General features: G+C 47.7%; 1 protein-coding gene across 1 annotated transcript in view; it reads right to left on the bottom strand.

Moving 5' to 3' along the window:
• The window catches only part of vwa8 (von Willebrand factor A domain containing 8), a 489,820-nt gene that overhangs the window by 454,760 nt on the left and 8,958 nt on the right, over positions 1–26,102 (bottom strand). The window contains exon 3 of the mRNA XM_038802772.1: positions 981–1,111. Within this exon, the coding sequence (XP_038658700.1) occupies positions 981–1,111 (131 nt within the window). The remainder of the gene's footprint in view (positions 1–980; positions 1,112–26,102) is intronic.

The following is a 26,102-nucleotide window of genomic DNA, read 5'->3' as shown; positions in this document are numbered from 1 at the left end:
TATGAGGAAAGGCTGATGGACTTGAGGTTGTTTTCGTTAGAGAGAAGAAGGTTAAGAGGTGACTTAATAGAGGCATACAAAATGATCAGAGGGTTAGATAGGGTGGACAGCGAGAGCCTTCTCCCGCGGATGGAGGTGGCTAGCACGAGGGGACATAGCCTTAAATTGAGGGGTAATAGATATAGGACAGAGGTCAGAGGTGGGTTTTTTACGCAAAGAGTGGTGAGGCCGTGGAATGCCCTACCTGCAACAGTAGTGAACTCGCCAACATTGAGGGCATTTAAAAATTTATTGGATAAGCATATGGATGATAAGGGCATAGTGTAGGTTAGATGGCCTTTAGTTTTTTTTTCCATGTCGGTGCAACATCGAGGGCCGAAGGGCCTGTACTGCGCTGTATCGTTCTATGTTCTATGTTCAGAGGAGGACCAGGTAAGGACCAAAGAACAAATCACAGATTTGCTTTTCCTATTTGTCCGAGGCAATGATTCGTTCACATTGAGTCAGATATTTGGGCTAATTAGCATAATTAACCCTTAAGCATTTGGGTTGACAGTGGTCTCATGCCCCTACAGACACGGTGAGTTTTTGAGCCGTGATGGATTTAGGAACATAACACTCTGGGACCACTAACAGAGAATTTTAAAATATGCATAGATACATTGAAAAAAACAACAAAACACTAAAAACCTACCATGAAATCTCATATGACCCAAAGATCAGTTAAACAACTTAATCTGCAAAATGCAGGTACAGAACTAACGTGTTACTGGTCCTCTTCACTTCATTTTCTAAGAAATTGCTCCTTATTGATTTAATTTGCAGTATTTGTCATTGTTACTCATGCCCACATATCGGTAAACTGTAAACTGGTTTATTTTATCACCACAAAACTATTCTTCATGTATACAGTTAACAAACAGGAATGATGTATTACAACACAGCCAGAGCACTTGCATACAAGCCAGAAAATGACTTACCAAATACTGCATAGCAACGGAACGGCGTAAAGGACCAGGTGGTCCAATAAGGAAAACATCTTGTCCCAGCAGATCTTTCTGCATGATCCATCGAAGGTGCTGGGCGAGTGCCTGAGGTATGGGTTCCAACACTTGAGGAGAATAAAAACTGATTTAATTATTGTCCTCATCTTCACAACACAACAGAGCAAAACAGCAACAGGATTTCAGAACTTGTAATGCTTAACGTGAAAATTGCACCATAAATAACACAACCTTCCAGAAAAACTGAATACGAATTTATTGGGTTGTACATTTTTATAATGTTATTGTGTTTCAGTTAGAGGGTAGGTGATTTGATGGGGTAGCAATAGATGTTCCAGAGCTGACCTGATTGCCAGAGGGGATCGGAGAGAAATTTCAGAAATTCGATTTTTCACCTCAACTGATAGAATCTACTCATAAGCAGGGTAGGTCATACGGTCTTTTGAGCCTGCTCCAATACCACTGTGGCTTCAATTCCACTTTCACACCCATTCCCCTCGTCACTTGGTTCCTTGAGACACTAAACATCTGTCTTTCCCAGTCATTCCCAGTCAGTCCCAGTATATTCAACGAGGAGCCTGGAGGGCAGAGAATTCAGGAGATACAAAACCCTTTGAGTGAACAAATTTTTCCTCACCTCAATCTTAAGTCATCATCCCCTCACCCTGAGACTGTGGCCTAGAGTTCTAGATTCCCCAGCTAGGAGAGAACAACCTCTCAATCCCCGGAGACTGCGAGTTCTTGCAGGAGGGAGTTATAACAGTAAAAGCAGGCTCAATGGGCAAAATAGATTTGGCCTTAATAGAGAATCTAGAACGAAGGGCCATCAATATCAGGTAATACAAATTTAATAAGGAATTCAGGAAAAGTTTATTTACTCAGAATAACATGAATACCACATGGAGTATGGCAAATAGTGTAGATGCATTGAAGGAGCAACTAAACCAGTACAAGGTTGAAAAGAATGGAACAATATGTTGATATGATAGAATTAGTAAGATGTGTAGTATAAACACCAGCACAGACCATTTGGGCTTAATGGTCTGTTTCTATGCTTAAAGTACTATGGAATTCTATATCTTGTCCAATTTCACAGCAGGCAGGACTGGGACGTGTAACACACCTATCTTATTTCTGTTCTCAAGTATTTAATGGCACCTTTTTAAAATCAAAAATAATTCTCACCACCTTAGTTTCAATCTTCATTTGGCCAAAACTTCCAAGGAGTGCCAATCACTGTTGGATTGCTACTTCCCGCTCCTATTTACTTGTCCTGTACTAGAGATTCACATTTCCCACCGAGACTTCTGAAGCGGAAAATGTGCAGCATATCTGCCTTGCTCGTAGTGTAGGAGGAAGCCAAGCCACACTCCTCTTTTTATAGCATTCTGGTAAATTTAAATGTCCCAAAACCACTTAAACTAGCTCGAGAGAGAGAAGGGAAATGTGTAAGGGAGTGAGGGGATAGGCTGGCAGGTAAATGGGTATGAGGTAGGGTGAGATGGGGAGGTCAGGGGTGTAATAGGGTCAGGGCAAGTCATCGAGAGGGTCAAGGAATAGTCGGGCTGAGGAATAATGGAGGGGTCAGGGAGTCAGTAGTATAGTTACCCCGGTGTTAGAACTGGGTCTAATCCCTCTAATTTTTCCTGTGTAGCTATTCTGGTGAGTTCCCGCTCCAGTGCAAATAGCCAAAAAGTATTTCAAATCTCTACTTATAATCCATTTCCCATCCCTGGAATTATATATCATCTGGGATATTCACATACCATATTTTGAGAGAAAAGCGTACACAATTGTGCAATTCTGTCTTCACCCATAGGCAGTTTTGTCTTTTTTTTAAATAAATTTAGAATACCCAGTTATTTCTTTCCAATTAAGGGACAATTTAGTGCGGCCAATTCACCTACCCTGCACATGCTTTTGGGATGTGGGGGCGAGACCCAAGCAGAAATGGGGGGAAATGTGCAAGCTCCACACAGATAGTGATCCAGGGCCAGGATTGAACCCGGGTCCCAACGCCGTGAAGCAGCAGTGCTAACCAATGCGCTATGCTGCCCCTGTTGTGCAGTTTTGTCGTTTTAAGTTGTGTGCAATATGAACAGCATGCCACAAACATTCATAATTGTTAGAAAATAATTAGAAAAGTGTGGCACGGCATCACAATGGTTAGCACTTTTGCTTCACAGCGCCAGGGTTCCGGGTTCAATTCCCGCTTGGGTCACTGTCTGTGCAGAGTCTGCACATTCTCCCTGTGTCTGTGTGGGTTTCCTCCGGGTGCCGTGCTGTTAAGTGAATTGGATCATCTGAATTCTCCCTCTGTGTACCCGAACAGGTGCCACAGTGTGGCGACTAGAGGATTTTCACAGTAACTTGATTGTTAATGTAAGCCTGCATGTGACAATAATAAAGATTAGAAAAAAAAGAATTGCACAAATGAACGGGAGGCACTGGAATTACACAGGAGTGACCACTTTGCAAAGTAGTACGAGGAAGACTGAAATTAGTTGAGTGTGGTGTGCATGTGGAAGCTGTGATTATCTCTAACAAGATAGTGTCAAGAGACAATGAGTCGGAGGCAAAGTCAGTCTTGCAGCAGGAGCAGTCCATTTACTCAGCAGATTCTATTTTAGTAGGGTTGAAATCAGTCTATGCCAGCAACAATAAACAGGCTCATAGCAAATCAGCAGCCAACTTTTCACAATGCCAATTTTCAAATTCCATTGTTGTGGATAAAGCAGGGGAGTGGGGCACGGTAAAATCCCTACAGTGCAGGAGGCCATTCAACCCATTGAGTGTGCACTGTCTCTTCATAAGAGCATTCTACCCATGTCTACCCTCTTCCGCCCACCCCGCCCTATCCCTGTACCCCACCCTATCCCTGTAACCAAAACTGCACATCCCTGTACATGGAGGGCAAATTTTTACCATCGCCAAACTGAGATGAGGAATCAACTCTCCAAATATAATTTAAACTATAATTTTGTGAACTTCAGTGGAAAGATGATCAGGTAGATACATAGATACAGACAGTGCAGAAGGAGGCCATTCGGCCCACCGAGTCTGCACTGACCCACTTAAGCCCTCAGTTCCGCCCTATCCCCAGAACCCAATACCCCCTCCTAACCTTTTTGGACACAAAGGGCAATTTTAGCATGGCCAATGCACCTAACCTGCACGTCTTTGGACTGTGGGAGGAAACCAGAGCACCCGGAGGAAACCCACGCAGACACGGAGAGAACAGGCAGATTCCACACAGACAGTGACCCAGCGGGGAATCGAACCTGGGACCCTGGAGCTGTGAAGCTACAGTGCTAGCCACATGTGCTACCATGCTGCCCAGACTGTCTGCCAATTTTACACTGTTGACATTGATCATCAAACAGAACTTATGATCAATATTACAGCCACTTTGTTCCCGAAGGATTGGGCGACTCCTCCAACAAAATAATTATATCATACAATACTGTGTGTAAAATGAATGCCAGTGCAGTTTCTAAGTGTGGCCGACAGAGAAATTGCCCATTCATCTCCGTTCTGGATGGGACTTGCGCTGTCACTACATGCAGTCATGTCGCTTTAGTGTTGAAAGCAGGGTATTGGTTGGACAACGTTCTCAAGGTGCATTTGTCTTATATCCAGTTACAAGGAGAAGATTCTAGAACAGGTTTTCTGGCTGACAGTAAGGGTTTGCCTTTTGATGGTTAAGCTGCCAATCTGGTAGGCAATGATGAGGAACTATCAGGTAATGAGCATAACATCACAATTAGTGCTAGGGGCTTGGATGGGGCAGAGTTTGTAAGGAGAATCCAGGAGGGCTTCTTGAAACAATATGTAGAAATTCCAACTAGGGAAGGAGCCATACTGAATCTGTTATTGTGGAATGAGCCCGACCAGGTGGTTGAAGTTTCAGTAGGGGAGCACTTCAGGGACAGTGACCATAATTCAGTCAGTTTTAAGGTACTGTTGGATATAGATAACAGTAGTCCTCGGGTGAAGTTGCTAAATTGAGGGATGGCTAATTGTAACAATATTCAGTAGGAATTGAAGACTCTAGATTGGGGGTGCATGTCTGAGGGTACAACAACATCTGCCCAGTGGGAGGCTTTCAAATGTCAGTTGATAGGAATTAAGCACTGGCATGTTCCTGTGAGGAAGAAGGATAAATTGGCAAGTTCGGGAATCTTGTATAACAAGGGATATTGAGAGACAAGTCCAAAAGAAAAAGGAAGCATTTGTAAAGGCTAGAAGGCTGGGAACAGACAAATCCATGTGAGGAACATAAGGAGTGTAGACAGGAACTTAAGAAAGGAGTCAGGAGGGCTAAAAGGGGTCACGAAATATCATTGGCAAACAGGATTAAGGAAAATCCCAAGGCCTTTTACACATATAGGGGAGGACAAAGGGCTTAATTCGGAAGAGGAAAATAGAATACGAGAGTAAGTTTGCAGGAAACAAAAAACCTGACTGCAAAAGCTTCTATAGATATGTGAAGACAAAAAGACTGGTGAAGATAAATGTACAGTTAGAATCAGGTGAATTCATAAATGGGCAACAAGAGATGGCAGGCCAGTTGAACAAATAATTTAGATCTGTCTAAGGAGAGCATAAATAACCTTCTGGAAATACTAGGGGACAGAGGGTCTAGCTATGAAGGAGGAACTGAAGGAAATAATTATTCGTCAGGGAACGGTATTGGGGAAATTAATGGGATTAAAACCCGCCAAGTTCCCAGGGCATCCCAGAGTACTTAAGGAAGTGGTTCTAGAAATAGTGATCATTTTCTAGCATTCTATAGACTCTGGAAGAGTTCTAATGGATTGGAGGGTGGCAAATGTAACCCCACTTTTTAAAAAGTGAAGGAGAGAAAATGGGGAATTATAGATGGGTTAGCCTGAAATCGGTGGTGGGGAAAATGCTGGAGTCAGTTATTAAGGATGAAATAACTGAGCATTTGGAAAGCAGGGACAGGATCAGTCCAAGTCAACATGGATTCACTAAAGGGAAATCATGTTTAACAAATCTTCTGGAATCTTTTGAGGATGTGACCAGTAGAGTGGTCAAGTGTGAACCAGTGGATGTTGTGTATCTGGACATTCAAAAACTTTTGACAAGGTCCCACACAAGAGATTAGTGAAAAAATGAAATGAAAAAATGAAAATCGCATATTGTCACGAGTAGGCTTCAAATGAAGTTACTGTGAAAAGCCCCTAGTCGCCACATTCCGGCGCCTGTTCGGGGAGGCTGTTACGGGAATCGAACCGTGCTGCTGGCTTGCCTTGGTCTGCTTTCAAAGCCAGCGATTAGCCCTGTGAGCACAGTTAAAGTTCATGGTACTGGGGGTAATTTATTGACTTGGATAGAGAACTGGTTGGCAGACAGGAAGCAGAGAGTGGGAATAAACAGGTCATTTTCAGAGCGGTAGGCAGTGACTAGTGGGGTACAGCAGGGTTCAGTGCTGGGACCCCACAATATACATAAATGATTTGGACAAAGGAATTGCATGCAATATCTCCAAATGTGCAGATGACACTAAGCTGGTGGCAGTGTTGTGAGGAGGATGCAAAGTGGATGCTGGGTGACTTAGACAGGCTGACTGAGTGAACAAATACTTGGCAAATGCAATATAATGTGGGTAAATCCACTCTGATGGCAAAAACAGGATGGCAGATTATCTGAATGGTGGCAGTTTAGGAAAAGGGGAAGTGCAACAAGACCTGGGTGTCATAAAACCATAACACCTTAAAGACATAGGAGCAGAATTAGGCCACTCGGCCAATCGAGTCTGCTCCGCCATTCAATCATGGCTGATATTTTTCTCATCCCCATTCTCCTGCCTTCTTCCCATAATCTCTGATCCCTTTATTGATCAAAAACCTATCTATCTTTGTTTTAAAGACATTCAGTAATTTGGCCTCCACAGCCTTCTGCGGCAAAGAGTTCCACAGATTCACCACCCTCTGGCTGAAGAAATTCCTCCTCATCTCTGTTTTAAAGGATTGTCCCTTTAGTCTGAGATGGTGTCCTCTGCTTCTAGTTTTTCCGACAAGTGGAAACATTCTCTCCACATCCACTCTATCCAGCCCACGCTTGTAAGTTTCTTGTAAGTTTCAATAAGATCGCCCCTCATCCTTCTAAACTTCAACAAGTACAGACCCAGAGTCCTCAACCGTTTCTCATACGACAAGCTCTTCCTTCCAGGGATCATTCTTGTGAACCTCCTCTGGACCCTTCCCAAGGCCAGCACATCCTTCCTTATATATGGGGCCCAAAACTGCTCACAATACTCCAAATGGGGTCTGACCAAAGCCTTATAACAGCCTCAGAAGTACATCCCTGGTCTTGTATTCTAGCCCTCTCGACATGAACACAAACACTGCATTTGCCTTCCTAAACGCTGACTGAACCTGCATATTAACCTTAAGAGAATCGTGAACAAGGACTCTGAAGTCCCTTTGAGCTTCTGATTTCCTCAGCATCTTCCCATTTAGAAAATAGTCTATGCCTCCATTTTTCCTTCCAAAGTGCATAACCTCACACTTTCCCACATTGTATTCCATCTGCCACTTCTTTGCCCACTCTCCGAACCTGTCCAAGTCATTCTGAAGCCCGCCTGCTTCCTCAATACTACCTGTCCCTCGACAGATCTTTGCATCATCTGCAAACTTAGCAACCGTGCCTTCAGTTCCTTCCTCCAGATCATTAATACCCGAGGTACACCACTAGTCACCGGCTGCCATCCTGGAAAAGACCCCTTTATCCTCACTCTCTGCCTTCTGCCAGTCAGCAAATCCTCTATCCATGTCAGGATCTTACCCTGAACACCATGGGTTTTTAACTTATTTAACAGCCTCCTAGGCGGCACCTTGTCAAAGGCCTTCTGGAAATCTAAATGAATCACGTCCACTGGTTCTCCTTTGTCTAACTTCCTTGTTATTTCCTCAAAGTACTCTAACTGATTTGTCACACATTGCCTCCCCTTGACGAAGTCGTGCTGACTCCGTCCTATTTTATCATGCACTTCCAAGTACTCCGCGATCTCATCTTTAATAATGGACTCTAGCGACTTCCGGTGTGCATCATGAAGTGAGTGAGCACACAGAGGCAGCTCCTGCCTAAGGTTGCAGAAAAGAGCTCTTTTTTGGGCAGCACGGGTTGGAATTTCGATGAAAAGGCGTGGGTGAATGTACAAGGAGTATTTTCCCCCAGGAATAGGATGTTTCTTGGTTATCAGACCCTCAGAAACAGTGCAAGGTTTGTCTGAACAGCAACAAACAAAAGCCTCTGCAAGCATGCTAGCGGGGGAAGGGCCAGCTTATAGGTCTCAAGCTGACCTGAGGGCCTTTATGAAAGCTGAATTCTAGCAGCAGAGGGAAGAACTGTGAAAAGATCTCACCAAGGCCATTGAAGAAACGGAGACGGACTTCCGTTAGCGGTGATGCGGAGCTAAGCCGCACGTTCAGTGGCTCCCACTATTTTCGGACTTTGGGGCTCTTTTAAGGGCTCGTAGTGCTGCTGTTTGGAATTTTCCCCGTGTGGGAACACTCCCTCTCAGATTCTCCACCGGTGGATGGCCTGGACTAGGAGTGGAGCGGTCAGAAAACCGGCTTTGCAGTTGTGGCTAAGCCGCACCGCAGCTCCCGCTACTTAAGGACTTTTGGGCCGATTTGAGGGCCCCAAACAGCTCTGTCTCGACGAATCCCGGTGGGGGAAGGTGTCTAGAGGAGCATTCCCCATAATTTATGGTGCTCACCCGGAGTGGGGCAAAGGAAAAGGCTGCAGCAGCTCCACAAGAAAAGCGGGGGAAGGAGGACAAAATGGCGGCCGGCGGAACACCCAAGGACTGGTGGAAGTGGGCGCAGGAGCAGCAAGCTGCTCTTCTGCGCTGTTTTGCGGAGCTGAAGGCTGAGTTGCTGGACTCACTGAATGCGACTACCAACAAGCTGCTTGGAGCTCAGGCGGCCCAGGAGGTGTCTATCCGGGAGTTGCAGCAGCAGGCCGCTGAGAGGGAGGAGGAGGCCGTGGTCCTCGTGGGGAAAGTAGAGTTGCACGAAGCACTTCACAAAAAGTGGCAAGACCGCTTGGAGGAGCTGGACGTTCGCACGAGGCGAAAGAATTTGAGGATCCTGGGCCTGGCGGAGGGGCTGGAGGGGTCGGATCTCCCGTGGTACGTGACCACGATGCTGAGCTCGTTGATGGGAGCGGGGTCCTTCCATTTGCCCCTGGAGCTTGAGGGAGCTCACAGAGTGCTGGCCAGGAGGCCTAAGGCAAATGAACCCCCGCGGGCGGTGCTGGTGCGGTTCCATCGATTTAGTGACCGGGAGTGTGTGCTGCGCTGGGCCAAGAAAGAGAGGAGCAGCAAGTGGGAAAATTCGGTAGTACGAATCTACCAGGACTGGAGTGCGGAGGTGGCAAAGCGGAGGGCCGGGTTCAACCGGACGAAGGCGGTGCTGCATGCCAAGCAGGTCAGATTTGGAATGCTGCAGCCTGCGCGTCTGTGGGTGACATATAAGGACCGGCGCCACTACTTCGAGTCCCCGGAGGAGGCGTGGGCCTTTGTACAGGCGGAGAAACTGGACTCGAACTAGGATCTGGGGACACACTATGGCCATTGCTGTTTTCGCTGTTGCTGTTCTTCAATTTTGACACGTGTTTGTTTTATGCTGGTTTTCTTTTTGCTCTGTTTCCGGGTGGGTTTGTCTGTTGGGTGTGGGTGTGGGGTATGTGGGGAACGTTGGGGGCATGTGCTTTATATGTTCTCTTCTGTACGGGGCCGGGGGTTGGGGTGAAACTGGATTTTGAGGAGCTGCGTCGGAAGGGTGGGGTGTGGCAGTGTGAAAGCGCGGGCTTTCCTCTGGTTGTCCGCGCTGCGGGGCAGGGGGGGCGGAGCTGGAGGTGGGGGCGTGGCCTCTACTGGTTTTCTTTCCCGCGCTGAAGCGGTGCCAAGGAGGTGTGGCAAGAGGGGGATGACCCCATGCCGGGAGGAGATGGGTTTTGGCAGGAGCTGCCGGGTCAGCAGAAGTCAGCTGACTCACGGAAGTACCATGGAGGGTGCGTCACGGCTAGGTGGGGTCCTAGCCTGGGGGGGTGGGGGGGGATACCGGGTTGCTGCTGGAATGGCCAGGAAGGAGCTGGCGTGGGCCGGGGGGGTAGAGGAGAGTCGTTATCGCCATGGGGAACGGGTCAGGCGGGGCGAGCTGGCCTGGGGCGAGCAGTCGATAAGCTATGGCTAGCCGGCGGGGGAGAGGGGCAGGATGCTCTCTGATTCGGCTGATTACCTGGAACGTGAGGGGGCTGAATGGGCCGGTTAAGAGAACCAGGGTATTTTCTCATCTGAAGGGGCTGAAGGCGGATGTGGCTATGCTCCAGGAGACCCACTTGAAGGTGGCGGACCAGGTTTGTCTGAGGAAGGGGTGGGTGGGGCAGGTTTTTCACTCAGGATTGGACGCGAAGAGCCGGGGGGTGGCGATCCTGGTGGGGAAGAGGGTGGCGTTCGAGGCGGCTGAGGTGGTGTCGGACAAGGAGGGCAGATATATTATGGTGAAGGGTAGGCTGCAGGGAGAGAAGGTGGTGCTGGTTAATGTATATGCCCCGAATTGGGATGATGCCGGCTTCATGAGGCGCTTGTTGGGCCGCATTCTGGACCTGCAGGCAGGGGGCCTGATCATGGGGCAGACTTTAACACAGTGCTGGATCCCCCACTGGACCGGTCCAGTTCAAGGACGGGTAGGAGACCGGCGGCGGCCAGAGTGCTGAGGGGGTTTATGGACCAGATGGGAGGGGTGGATCCCTGGAGGTTTGGGAGGCCGAGAGCGCGGGAGTATTCCTTTCTCTCCCATGTGCATAGGGTCTATTCCCGAATAGATTTTTTCATCCTGAGCAGGGGATTGATCCCGAAGGTGCAGGATGCAGAGTATTCGGCCATAGCGATCTCAGACCATGCTCCGCACTGGGTTGATCTGGAGATGGGGGAGGCGCGGGACCAGCGCCCGCTCTGGCGCCTGGATGTGGGGCTGCTGGCTGATGAGGAGGTGTGTAGGAGGGTCCGGGGAAGTATTGAGGGGTATCTTGATACCAATGATACGGGGGAGGTCCGGGTGGGGATGGTCTGGGAGGCTCTGAAAGCAGTGATCCGGGGGGAGCTGATCTCCATCTGGGCCCATAGGGAAAGGAGGGAGAGGAAGGAGAGGGAGAGACTGGTGGGGGAGCTCCTGGATGTGGACAGGAGATACGCGGAGGCACCGGAGGAGGGGTTGCTGGGGGAACGGCGCAGTTTGCAGGCCAAATTTGACTTGTTGACCACCAGAAAGGCGGAGACACAGTGGAGGAGGTCGCAGGGCACGGTATATGAGTATGGGGAGAAGGCGAGCAGGATGTTGGCGCATCAGCTCCGCAGGCGAGATGCGGCTAGGGAAATTGGTGGAGTGACGGATAGGGGTGGGAATGTAGTGCAGAAGGGGACAGAAGTAAATGGGGTCTTTAGGGACTTCTACGAGGAACTGTACCGGTCAGAACCTCCGATGGGGAGAGGGGGGATGGAGAGCTTCATGAACAGGCTACGGTTCCCAAGGGTTCAAGAGGAGCTGGTAGAGGGGCTGGGGGCGCCGATAGAGTTGGAGGAGCTAGTCAGGGGGATTGGACAAATGCAGTCAGGTAAGGCGCCGGGGCCGGACAGGTTCCCGGTGGAATTTTATAAAAAGTTTGCGGATCTGGTGGGCCCCCTGTTGGTGCGAGCTTTCAAGGAGGCATGGGAGGGGGGGGCTTTGCCCCCGACAATGTCGCGGGCACTGATCTCTCTGATCCTAAAGCGGGATAAGGACCCCTTGCAGTGTGGATCAGACAGGCCTATCTCGCTCCTCAATGTTGACGCTAAGTTGCTGGCGAAGATCCTGGCCACCAGGATAGAGGACTGTGTGCCAGGGGTGATACACGAGGATCAGACAGGATTTGTCAAGGGACGGCAGCTCAACACGAATGTGCGGAGACTGCTAAATGTTATTATGATGCCGGCAGTGGAGGGGGAGGCGGAGATAGTGGTGGCGCTGGATGCAGAGAAAGCGTTTGATAGAGTTGAGTGGGGGTACCTGTGGGAGGTGCTGGAGCGGTTCGGATTCGGGGAGGGATTCATCAAATGGGTGAGGCTGCTCTACGCGGCTCCGATGGCGAGTGTAGTTACAAATGGAAGGAGATCGGAGTACTTTAGGCTCTACCGTGGGACCAGGCAGGGGTGCCCCCTGTCCCCCTTGCTCTTTGCACTGGCGATTGAACCTTTGGCTATGGCGTTGAGGGAGTCAGGGAGATGGAGGGGTCTGGTGCGGGGTGGGGAGGAACATCGTGTATCGCTGTATGCAGACGACCTGCTGTTGTATGTGGCGGATCCAGAAGGGGGAATGCCGGGGGTGATGGAGCTGTTAGCGGAATTTGGTGGCTTCTCGGGCTATAAGTTAAATTTAGGCAAGAGTGAGGTATTTGTAGTACACCCGGGTGATCAGGAGGAGGGAATTGGGAGACTCCCATTTAAGAGGGCAGTGAAGAGTTTCAGATACCTGGGGGTGCAGGTGGCCAGGAGTTGGGGGACTGTCATAAGCTTAATTTTACCAGGCTGGTGGAGCAGATGGACGCGGAATTTAAAAGGTGGGACATGGTGCCGCTATCGTTGGCGGGTAGAGTGCAGTCCGTCAAAATGAAGGTTCTCCCGAGGTTCTAGTTCCTTTTTCAGTGTTTGCCCATCTTTATCCCTAGGGCCTTTTTTAGAAGGGTTACGAGCAGCATCATGAGCTTTGTTTGGGCGCATGGGACCCCGAGGGTGAAGAGGGTCTTCTTGGAGCGGGGTAGAGATGGGGGTGGGGCTGGCGTTACCCAATCTCTCGGGGTATTATTGGGCGGCCAATGTGTCGATGGTGCGCAAGTGGGTAATGGAGGGGGAAGGGACAGCATGGAAACGGATGGAGAGGGCGTCCTGTGGAGATACAAGCCTGGGGGCCCTGGTAACGGCGCCGTGGCCGCTCCCTCCTACGAGGTATACCACGAGTCCGGTGGTGGCGGCTACCCTCAAGATTTGGGGGCAGTGGAGGCGACATAGGGGAGAAGTGGGGGGCTCGATGGAGGCTCTGTTAAGGGGGAACCATAGGTTCGTCCCCGGGAACATTGATGGGGGATTTCAGGGTTGTACAGTGCGGGCATCAGACAGCTGAGGGACCTGTTTATTGATGGGAGGTTTGCGAGCCTGGGGGAGTTGGAGGAGAAATTTGGGCTCCCCCGGGGAACATGTTCAGGTATCTGCAGGTAAAGGCATTTTGCTAGGCGGCAGGTGGAGGGATTCCCTTCGCTTCCCGCGAGGGGGGTGAGCGACAGGGTGCTTTCGGGGGTCTGGGTCGGAGAGGGGAAGATATCTGATATCTACAAGGTTATGCAGGAGGCGGAGGAGGCGTCAGTAGAGGAGCTGAAAGCTAAGTGGGAGGGGGAACTGGGGGAACAGATCGAAGATGGGACATGGGCTGATGCCCTGGAGAGGGTTAATTCTTCCTCCTCGTGTGCGCGACTTAGCCTCATCCAATTCAAGGTGCTGCACCGGGCCCACATGACTGGGACGAGGATGAGTCGGTTCTTTGGGGGTGAAGACAGGTGTGTCAGGTGCTCGGGGAGTCCAGCAAACCATGCCCATATGTTCTGGGCATGCCCGGCGCTGGAGGAGTTCTGGAAGGGGGTGGCGAGGACAGTGTCGAGGGTGGTGGGATCCAGGGTCAAGCCAGGATGGGGACTCGCGATTTTTGGGGTTGGGGTGGAGCCGGGAGTGCAGGAGGCGAAAGAGGCCGGAGTACTGGCCTTTGCGTCCCTAGTAGCCCGGCGAAGGATCTTGCTACAATGGAAGGATGCGAGGCCCCCAAGCGTGGAGACCTGGATCAATGACATGGCGGGTTTCATTAAGCTAGAGAAGGTCAAATTCGCCCTGAGAGCGTCGGTACAAGGGTTCTTTAGGCGGTGGCAACCTTTTCTCGACTTTCTGGCTCAACGATAGGCTACGGGGACAGTAGCAGCAGCAACCCAGGGGCGGGGGCGGGGGCGGGGGGGGGCGGACGATGACTATGTTTGTTTATTTAATTTTAATTTATTTTGAAGTTCTTTTGTTGTTCATTGGGGTTGGGGGGTGGGGGATGGGATACATGCATCGATACGGTGTGGGGGTGGTACGGTTATTATGGGTTATTTTGTTGCATTTCATTGTTTGGCGTTATGTTTTATATTTTCTGTAAAAAATTCCAATAAAAATTATATTTTAAAAAAAAATAATGGACTCTAAAATCTTACCAATTACCAAAGTCAGGCTAACCGGCCTATAATTTCACGTCTTCTGCCTCCCTCCCTTCTTAACAGTGGTGTTACATTAGCCACTTTCCAGGCCTCTGGGACCCTTCCTGCCTCCAGTGATTCCTGAAAGATCATTATTAATGCCTCCACAATCTCCTCAGCAATCTCTATTGGAACCCAGGGGTGTAGTCCATCTGGTCCAGGTGACTTATCCACTTTCAGACCTTTCCGTTTTCCCAGAACCTTCTCCTTAGTGATGGCCTCTGCCCCGATTCTCCTGGAGCTCTGGCATCCACCATGAAGACTGATGCAAAGTAACTATTCAGTTCATCTGCCATTTCTTTGTTTCCTATTATTACTTCTCCAGCCACATTTTCCAGTGGTCCAATGTCTATTTTTGCCTCTCTCCTACCTTTTATATATTGGAAAAAAACTCCTCCCATCTTCCTTTATATTACTAGCTAGCTTGCACTCATACTTCAGCTGCTCCCCACTTATTGGTTTTTCAGTTGCCCTCTGCTCGCTTTTAAAGGCTTCCCAATCATCTGGCTTACCACTAATCCACGCCACTTTGTATGCTTTTTCTTTAGCTTTAATGCTGTCCTTGACTTCCTTCGTCAGCTATGGATGCCCTGTTCTCCCCTTAGCATGTTACTTCCTCCTTGGGATAAATGTTCCACTGTCTTCCTTTCCTGCTAGGCTCCTCATGGTGTAACAGTCGCTGAAGATGAAAACTAATGGCATGCTGGCCTTCATAGCGAGAGGATTTTAGTATAGGAGGAGGGGTGGCTTGCTGCAATTATGCAGAGCCTTGGTGAGGCCACTCCTTGAGTATTGTGTGCAGTTTTGATCTCCCGGTTTGAGGAAGGACATTCTTGCTATTGAGAGTATCCAGCGAAGGTTCACCAGAGTATTTCCCAGGATGCCAGGACTGACATATGAAGAAAAACTGGATCGACTGGGCTTGTAATCACTGGAATTGAGAAGAATGAGAGGGGATCTCAATGAAACATATAAAATCCTGATGGGACTGGATGTTCCCGATTTTGGGACGTCCAGAATTAGGGCTCACGTAAGCCATTCAGGACTGAGATGAAGAAGAACTTCTTCCTGCAGATAGTTGTGAACTTGTGGAATTCTCTACCACAGAAAATTGTTGGGGCCAGTTTCTTGGATATATTCAAGATGGAGCTGGAGGGAGCCTTTGCAGCTAAGGAATCAAGGGGTATGGAGAGAAAGCGGGAGTGGGATACTGAATTTACATGATGAGCCATGATCTTATTGAATAGTGGTGCAGGCTCGAAGGGCAGTATGGCCTACTCCTGCATCTATTTTCTGTGTTTCTATGTATAGCCAGGGAGAGGATTGGCCCACTCAAGGACAGGGCAGGGAATCTATGCATGGAGCTAGGGGAAATGGGTGAGGTACTGAATGAGTACTTTGCATCAGTGTTTACCAAAGAGAAGCACTTGGTGGATGATGAGTCTGGGGAAGGGTGTGTAGATAATCTGGGTCACTTTGAGATCAAAAAGGAGGTTGCGTCGGGCGTCTTGAAAGACATCAAGGTAGATAAGTTCCCAGGACCTGATGGGATCTACCCTGTATACTGGGGGAGGCAAGGGAGGAAATTGCTGGGGCCTTGACAGAAATCTTTGTATCCTCACTGGCTGCAGGTAAGGTCGCAGAGGACTGGAGAATAGCTAATGTTATTCCTTTGTTTAAGAAGAGTAGCAAAGATAATCCAGGAAATTACAGGCCAGGGAGCCTTACGTCAGCGGTACGGAAATTATTGGAGAGGATTCTTCGAGACAGGATTTAGTCCCATTTGGAAGCAAGCAGGCATATTAGCGAGAAGCAACATGGTTTTTTGAAGGGAAGGACGTGTTTCACTAACAATCGAGTATTTCAAGGAAGTGACAAAGATGATTGATGAAGGTAGGGCAGGGGATGCTGCCTTCTTGAACTTCAGTAAGGCTTTTGACAAGGTCATTTATGTCAGGCTGGTACAGAAGGTGAAGTCACACGGGATCAGAAGTGAGCTGGATACAAAGCTGGCTCGGTCACAGAAGACAAGAGGGTAGCAGTGGAAGGGTGCTCTGCTGAATGGACGGCTGTGACTAGTGGTGTTCCTCAGTGATCAGTGCTGGGACCTTTGCTGTTTGTAGTATATTTAAATGATTTGAAGGAAAATGTAACTGGTCTGATCAGTAAGTTTGACACAAAGGTTGGTGGAATTGCAGATAGTGATGAGGACAGTCAGAGGATACAGATCGGTTGGAGACTTGGCAGAGAGATGGCAGATGGAGTTTAATCCAGATAAATGTAAGGTAATGCATTTTGGAAGGTCTAATTACAGGTGGGAAATATAGAGTAAATGGCAGAACCCTTAAAAATATTGACAGGCAGAGGGATCTGGGTGTACATATCCACAAATCACTGAAAGTGGCAATGCAGGTGGAGAAGGTTGCCAAGAAGGCATACGGCATGCTTACCTTCATCAGCCAAGGTTCGGAGTACAAAAATTGGCAAGCTGTACAGAACCTTAGTTAGGTCGCACTTGGATATAGCGTTCAATTCTGGCTGCCACACGACCAGAAGGATGTGGAGGTTTTGGAGAGCGTACAGAAAAGATTTACTAGGATGTTGCCTGGTATGGGGGGCATTAGTTTGAGGAGAGGTTGGATAAACTCAGTTTTACTCACTGGAAAGACGGAGGTTGAGGGGCGACCTGACACAAGTCTACAAAAGTATGTGGAGCATGGACAGAATGGATAATCAGAAGCTCTCTCCCAAGGTGGAAGAGTCAATTACTAGGGGATATCGGTTTACGGTGCGGGGGCAAAGTTTAGAGGAGATGTGCGAGGGAAGTTTTTTTTTTACACAGAGGGTAGTGGCTCCCTTGAACTCATTGCCAAAGGAGGTGGTGGAAGCAGGTAAGTTAGTGATGTTTAAGCGGAGTCTGAACAAATACATGACTAGGTTGAGAATAGAGGGTTACGTACCCTGGAAGTGTAGAAGGTTTTAGGTTAGACGGGCAGCATGGTCGGCGCAGGCTAGGAGGGCCAAAGTGTCTGTTCCGGTGCTGTACTTTTCTTTGTTATTTTGTTCTACTTGAGGATACCACTGAATCCATAATATTCAATGGCTGCTCTTTATTCAAATTGGTGCAGCTTCCAATGAGCTTCTTATCCCTGTAAGTGATTCAACATGCTCAATGCAGATGGCGTACATACAATTTTAAGTTGAAGAAAATACACAAGGGTGATAAAGAACTTCCAAGGGTGAGAGGCAGATATTTTTTTAAAGCGTAATCTTGAGCATGTACGAGTCTATATCCATTTACAATTTTAAAGGGAAGCTGTTCTTGTGAATGTTAAACAAGAACTGCAAGTCAACTGCAGCATGCTGGCAAGGGGTTAGCACTGCTACCTCACAGCTTCAGGGATCCAGGTATGATTCCGGCCTTGGGTGACTGTCTGTATGGAGTTTGAACATTCTCCCCATGTCGGCGTGTGTTTCCTCTGTGTGCACCAGTTTTCTTCCACACACAAGATGTGCAGGTTGGGTGGATTGGCCATGCTAAATTACCCCTCAATATCCAAAGATGTGCAGGTTAGGTGGGGTTATGGCGATAGGGCACACTTTTGGAGGGTCGTTGCAGATTCGATGGGCTAAAGGGCTAGTCGGAACATTGTATTAAAATAAAGTTACCAGTGACACAGCCGACAAATAAAGTTCCAGTGGACTTTGCCAAAAAGCACAGACTTGATCTCTGTTATTTGGGAACTGAGAAGGGATAAGGTGTTCCGAATAGACGCAGAGATCCATCATAAGTTTGCAGTGCAGTACTGAGGGAGTGCTGCATTGAGAGAGGTTGCAAACTAGAGGGAAAGAGTAAATGACAAGTTTTTGTATTCAGCCAAATAAGTGGCAGATATTACGATCCCAGTCCAAACCCTAACAGCGGCTAGAATACTGGACTGAAGCCCCAACATTTTATTTTAATTTTCTAAGACTATGAGGATACCTCACTCTAAGAGTGATTCACGCAAAATAGGAATATGGTATATTAAAACAAACTTTATTACTAACACAGTATTAAAATACCTTGAACACCACAATGCTAATCAATAGTGACACAATAACTCTTAGCTACTATCTTTACTACTACTCAGATTTCAATCCACTTTTCAATAGTTAACAGTCCCAGGCATTCTTGCTTAAGAGACGTTCTTTGAGACTGTTGTAAGACATAAACCTGAATCATGTTAGAACAATGCAGGATCTCTAGCTAAAGTCATCAGAAATTGTCTTCATTGTTTGACTTCCATCTCCCAACTGAACAATTCCTGCTTCTCTCTGCTGAAATGCCTGGTCCTCTGGATCCTCCCATTTATTTTTTTTAAAAATAATTTTTATTAAGATTTTCACAAAATATAAACAACAAAACAACCATGGTAAAAACCCAAGAGCAACACCCACCCAACTACAAAAGCAACTACAAAAACAAAAAAAAGCAAACAAAAAGGAAAGAGATAACACCCGCCACATCCAACAAACCCATGTACACAATTCTCCCTCCCACCGAACCAACCCCCCCCCCCCCCCCCCCCCCCCCCCCCCCCGGGTTGCTGCTGCTGCCGGCCTACTCTGGATCACCCCATTAGGTACACTATCTTACTAACTGAACACAAAGGTCTCGAATTAAATACTCCACAGGGAAGCCTCTTAATCTAATCCATTAGCTCAAGCTTTCACAATGCTTCAATTGCACCTCTGGTTCCCAAAAAGCCTAGCTGTCTTGCAAACCTGGATTTTTAAAAACACTACTGCAACATGGGTACAGAGGGTACTGCTCACAAGGAGACGCTGAAAAGTTTTCCTTAATATGCACTGTTGGAGCCAGGTGTTCCAGGCTTAAAGGATGGTTCTCTTTTTATATTCAATTAGTGCACATCTATACATAACTGCTTGGGGCTAGAATAATCCATGGTAGCAGACGACCTGGGAAACAATCTAGAGATATCTGGAGTGTGAGGCATTCGGTAAGTTCGGTCATAAGTCTGGAAGAATCCATATGCTTTTGGTATTTACAGTTGTGTTTTTGAATGAGCAAAACAACATGTCACTTGCTTTCCTAGTTGCTTGCTGTACCTGTATACTAACTGTTTGTGTTCCTTGTTCAAATAAAGCCAAGTCTCTCTGAACATTAACAGTTGCAAGTTTCAAGATTTTTTTAAAATTCTGCTTTTCTATTTTTCTTCCTCTTAGCTCGGCTCGCAGGACAAAGGGTGGCTTTCTTCCACTCTAGGGTTGGGGTTCCTGAGGTGACTGAAAAGTCCACTGCGGGATCCGGACACTCTACCACAGATGTTTGATGAGGCAGGTGGACGGGAAGCTTGGATATTCGTCCGCTGCTTGCGGTGTTTACGCTTGGCCTCCATCTGGGCCTGTCGGAAACATTTAAAATCGTTGCCGCCTTCGCAGATTCTTCTTCTCCCGTTTAGATAAAATCAGTAGCAATGTTGCATTTTTTCAGGAAGGCTTTGCAGACGTGCCTGAAAGACTTCCTCTGCCCTCCTGGTAACCGCTTTCCGTGATGAGTAAAGAGCTTGTTTTGGGAGTCTTGTGTCAGGCATGCAGACAACGTGGTCCACCCAATGCAGCTGATTAACCAAAACCAATGCCTTGATATTAGAGATGTTGGCTTGAGAAAGGGCCCTGATTTTGAAGCACCTATTCTGTATTTGAATGTGCAGGAATCGCTGGTGATATTTCTCCAAGATTCAAGGTGGCTGCTGTATGCTGTTCATGTCATCCTAATCACCGAAGTGAATAACTTCACAATTGCTCAAAATGAAATGAAATGAAAATCGCTTATTGTCACGAGTAGGCTTCAATGAAGTTACTGTGAAAAGCCCCTAGTCGCCACATTCCGGTGCCTGTTCGGGGAGGCTGTCACAGGAAACATACTCAATCTGCTGTTGGACACTTATTTAACTGGTTTATAATTCTTTGTAACTAATGGCAAAAAGAACAAAAAAATAAATAACACATTTCCCAACGTCAAGGCTGATTAAATCAGGGTTTACACAACACCAACAATGTAATTTGGAAGTTCAACAAATCACTTTGCACTTTGAATAAACTTTGGACTTCTAACTGAAGAGACAAGCAGCATTTGTTTTCTAAACATAACTCGGCTTCTGATGTGGGATTTGTTTATGAGGTTAGACCTCTTGTCATTGAATTGACAGTATTATGACATAAATCCTGTCCCCCAAATCGAGAACTGCATTTAGGAGAGTGCAGCAAAGATTAGAAGACTGCTTTCCTGGGAGCTCGGAGAGTGAAATGGAAAAAAGACACATGTAGAGGGAAAGTCCGAGATCCAGTAGCTATTCACTGCAGCATGTGCATCCCAATTGCTCCCTCTTCCTGTTCACAATCACTGCCTGTGGAAGTACTTGAGTCGGAAACATTAGGGACCTTCAAGCGGCTATTGGATAGGTACATGGATTACGGTAGAATGATGGGGTGTAGATTAATTTGTTCTTAATCTAGGACAAAAGTTCGGCACAGCATTGTGGGCCGAAGGGCCTGTTCTGTGCTGTATTTTCTATGTTCTATCCCATGCTATCCCCCCATCCATGGCTCCCCTCACAATCAAAATGAAATTAAAGGCTATTTTTCTGGTATGCAGGAACCATACAGAGCAGCACGGTGGCACAGTGGTTCGCACTGCTGTCTCACAATGCCAAGGACCCGGGTTCAATTCCGGCCTTGGGTGGCTGTCTGTGTGGAGTTTGTGCATTCTCCCCGTGTTTGTGTGGGTTTCCACCGGGTGCTCCGGTATCCTACCACACTCCAAAGATGTGTAGGTTATGTAGATTGGCTGTGCTAATTTGCCGCTTAATGTACAAAGATGTGGTCTGGTGGGATTACAGGGATAGAGGGGGAGAGTGGGCTTGGGTAGGGTGCTCTTTTGGATGGTCGTCATAGTTTTAAACAGTTATGAGATCAGCTAAAGCCGATGCTACTCCTATCCTACTGTACATTCTCCATGGCTTTAACATCCTTCCTTTGGCAAACCATCCAAAGCGGGACACAATAATTTAACTGCTGCCAAAACAATGATTTGTATAGGGTTGGAATTATTTTTTTGCTTTTTGGACCCTACTTATGAAATCAAGAATCTCAGATGTTTTTATTTAAGCAATCTCAGAAATGCATCTTTCATATTTGAAGGATTGTATATCTTAATCCCTGTTCAACCACTCCTTAACTATTGACTGTATATGTTCAGATAAGAGATTAAATGGAAGCTAATGTCGACCAACAAGACAGAGAAAAGATGTGAAGCATTACATTTAATAGATCATTATAATGGTATCGGCGGTAATGGAGCAGGGAGAGATTGCACGCAATACCTGGATCTTGAGGTCAGCCTCATTGCTGCTATTGACTCCAAGCCTTAGCCAGGTGGTAGCAGCACCATCTTTATTGCGTAAAGCGGAAAGGGAAAGCGGAATGAGAACATTATGTTTGTTGCACTAACAAGGTTAACAACGTGTTTCGATGAATGAGCAGCAGCTCTAGGGAGAGAGCTGGGTATTCTACAACTTTGAAACAGTCTGGAGCAGGCTGCTTGGACTCCTCCTGGAGGATAGTGTTGGGAATATTCACAGGTCCTGCACTTAGGAAACCGCGCGGTGAAAAAAAAGCATGAACTCACACGATCCTGGGACCCGGGAGTGGCAGGACAAACAGGTCCATGTGATCAGGTTTGTGGGGAGAGAACAAGGTGGCAGCACAGTTGGAAAAGGAAAATCCACTGGGTGGCACGGAAGTGCAGTGGTTAGCAATGCTGCCTATAACGCCAAGGACCCGGGTCCGAATCCCGGTCCTGGGTCACTGTCCGTGTGGAGTTTTCACATTCTCCCCGTGTTTGCGTGGGTTTCACCCCCACAACCCAAAAGAAGTGAGGTTAGCTGGATTGGCCACACTAAATTGCATCTTAATTGGAAAAAAATAATTGGGTACTCTAAATTTATTTTAAAAAAAGAAAAGGAAAACCTGAAGGCTGGATGTGGCAGCAGACAATAAGTAAATACAAGGTTGTTGACCCTGGGGGGCAGGGTAGCACAGTGGTTAGCTCCAGGGTCCCAGGTTTGATTCCCGCTTGGGTGACTGTGCTAAGTCTGCACAATTTCCCCGTGTGTGCGTGGGTTTTCTCCGGGTGCTCCAGTTTCCTCCAACAGTCCAAAGATGTGTAGGTTAGGTGGATTGGCCATGCTAAATTGCCCTTAATGTCCATAAAGGTTGCATGCATACCTATGCATTCACATTTGTATTTTTATGATCACCCTCGAGATCAACAAACCAAATGAAAAAAAATAATGGACATAATTTTCACCTTTTTAATAACCCTCTTTAACAATCAAACCAAAATCAACATAAATTACATATGAATTGGGCTTCCGGTGACAGCGGGCGGGAGGCAGCCGCGCAACGGAGGGCTCCCGTGCGGGAACGGCATTTCCGGGGCTTTAAGCCCGGTCCCAGGGTCCATGGAGGCGTCAAAGGCACGGAGAAGGCACAGAGGAGGCCAGGGGAGGCCGCATTGCCTACGGCTGAAGAAATCACCAAGGTGATGGCTGCAGAATTCGAAAGGCAGTTTACAAAACACTTGGAGGCGATGAGGAAGGAGATGAGGGAGGTTTTGAGTGTGCTGGTGGAGGAGGCGATTTCCCCGGTGACGACGGCAGTGGCGGAGGTGCAGGCGCAAGGGGAGACGCTAAAGGAAGTGGAGGAGACGTTTTTGCAGCACGGTGATCAACTTGCCTCGATGGGGAAGGAGATGCAGAAGGTGATGGAGATTAACAAGGATCTGCGAGGAAAGATGGAAGACCTGGAAAACAGATCCAGGCGACAGAATTTGAGGATTGTGGGGCTGCCCGAAGGAGTTGAAGGGCCGAGGCCGACTGAGTATTTTGCCGCTATGCTGGCGAAACTATTGGGGGAGGGTGAGGATCCCTCCCGATATGAACTGGATCGGGCTCATCGGTCGTGGAGGCCTGTACCGGGTCAAAGGAGAGTGAGCCACCAAGGGTAGTGACTCTGTGCTTCTGTAGGTACAGTGTGAAGGAGAAGGTCCTGTGCTGGGCTAAGCAGAAGCGGGTGGTGCAGTGGACTGGAGCTGGTATATGCGTATACCAGGACTTTGCGGTGGAGCTGGCGAGGAGGCAGGCTGCTTTCAACCGGGTGAAGAGGGCACTGTACGTTAGCAAGGTGCAGTGCGGCATTGTATATCCAGCGAAGCTGAGGGTGAGTTATAAGCTCAAGGACTTTTATTTTGGAACAGCGGAGGAGTTTGTGAAGGCAGAAGGATTGTGGCAGAACTGAGAAATGGCCATGTGCCGATGTAACCTCAGGACTGTATTTTCTTCTTTTTTGTTTCACTGCGTGCGGGTGTATGGGCTAAAGGAGCCAATGTTGTATATATTTGGACAAGGGAAGTGATGGGACTTTCACTCGAAGTGAGGGCTCTTTGGGGTGTAGGTGGATATGCGGGGTTTGTGTGCTAAAAGGGGATTTCTGGGGTTTCCTAGGGCCGTGGAAGGGGAAAAGGGACCCGGTGGGGGGGGGGGCCTCCGTGCTGGCCGGTTTAAACCGGCCAGTGAACGGGAGTGAGGTGGGGGGAGGGGCTGCGGCCATCGGAGCCTGTCAGAACAGGGTCCGAGTGGTCTAGCCGGGGTGGAAAGTTGGGGGGAGGAGTTTGACAAGAAGCAGTGGATGGGATGAGTTTGGGGGGGGGGGGGGGGATACAACTCACCATTTTCTTTTTCTCCTTTGTTTTTTGTTTCCACCGTGGGAGGGTTTATTTTATTGACAGGTTGGCTGTTGTTTGGGATGGTGGGATCGTTGTTATTGTTAAGGAGATTGATTTTGTATTTGTTACCGTTTACTGTTTGTGGGTGGGGTGTAAATTTTGAAGGAAAATGTGAAAATGGAGAATAAAAACATTTTTTAAAAAATTACATATGAATTAGCTGACAAACCATGGCTAATATAAATTAAAAATTAGAAGTTAAATCGCAGGTACAACCTCTCAAATTTGCTGGGCAGCCCACTCAGCATATACCGCATCAATTGCAACCAAAAGGTCCTTCAGTTGTCCTTGGGTAGAATTACAGCTCCTTTTCTTCAAGGATTTAGCGACTGATTCTCAACTGGCGGCAGCTCCCATTCAATCCAGGTTCCATGGGTCCAATCTTTACCAAAATGGCGCAATTATCCAGAAACCTCTCAACTCTGCTCTCTTTGGTTTTGGATGCGGGGATCCATCAGAATAATCTTTATCTGAACTGTCAGCAATGACCTTCTGCACTCTATGGCCAATTCTGGTTATTCAATTGCTCCAAAATAACAGAAACATAGGACATAGAATTTACAGTGCAGAGGAGGCCATTTGGCCCATCGAGTCTGCACCGACCCTTGGAAAGACCAGATGTGAATGAATAGGGGACAGTGTATTCCAAAGAACAAGGAACAAAGAAAATTACAGCACAGGAGCAGGCCCTTCGGCCCTCCCAGCCTGCACTGATCCAGATCCTTTATCTAAACCTGTCGCCTATTTTCCAAGGATCTACTTCCCTCTGTTCCCCGCCCGTTCATATATCTGTCCAGATACATCTTAAATTATGCTATCGTGCCCGCCTCTACCACCTCCACTGGCAAAGCATTGCAGGCACCCACCACCCTTTGTGTAAAAAACTTTCCACACACATCTCCCTTAAACTTTCCCCCTCTCACCTTGAAATCGTTACCCCCTTGTAATTGACACCCCCACTCTTGGAAAAAGCTTGTTGCTATCCACCCTGTCCATACCTCTCATAATTTTGGAGACCTCAATCAGGTCCCCCCTCAACCTCCGTCTTTCCAATGAAAACAATCCTAATCTACTCAACCTTTCTTCAAAGCTCGGACCCTCCATACCAGGCAACATCCTGGTGAACCTCCTCTGCACCTTCTCTAAAGCATCCACATCCTTCTGGTAATGTGGCAACCAGAACAGCACACAGTATTCCAAATGTGGCCGAACCAAAGTCCTATACAACTGTAACATGACCTGCCGACTCTTGTACTCAATACCCCGTCCGATGAAGGCAAGCATGCTGTATGCCTTCTTGACCACTCTATCAACCTGCGTTGCCACCTTCAGGGTACAATGGGCCTGAACTCCCAAATCTCTCTGTACATCAATTTTCCCCAGGACTCTTCCATTGACTGTATGGTCCGCTCTTGAATTAGATCTTCCAAAATGCATCACCTTGCATTTGCCTGGATTGAACTCCATCTGCCATTTCTCTGCCCAACTCTCCAATCTATCTATATTTTGCTGTATTCTCTGACAATCCTCATCGCTATCTGCAACTCCACCAATCTTAGTATCATCTGCAGACTTGCAAATCAGACCACCTATACCTTTGTCCAGATCATTTACGTATATCACAAACAACAGTGTTCCGAGCACGGATCCCTGTGGAACACCACTGGTCACCTTTCTCCATTTTGAGACACTCCCTTCCACCACTACTCTCTGTCTCCTGTTGCCCAGCAGTTCTTTATCCATCTAGCTAGTACACCCTGAAGCCCATATGACTTCACTTTTTCCATCAACCTGCCATGGGAAACTTTATCAAACGCCTTACTAAAGTCCATGTATATGACATCTACAGCCCTTCCCTCATCAATTAACTTTGTCACTTCCTCAAATAATTCTATTAGGTT

The sequence above is a fragment of the Scyliorhinus canicula genome, chromosome 7 (assembly GCF_902713615.1).
Source record: "Scyliorhinus canicula chromosome 7, sScyCan1.1, whole genome shotgun sequence".
NCBI classification, from domain to species: domain Eukaryota; kingdom Metazoa; phylum Chordata; class Chondrichthyes; order Carcharhiniformes; family Scyliorhinidae; genus Scyliorhinus; species Scyliorhinus canicula.
This window is presented reverse-complemented; position numbering and strand designations above follow the sequence as displayed.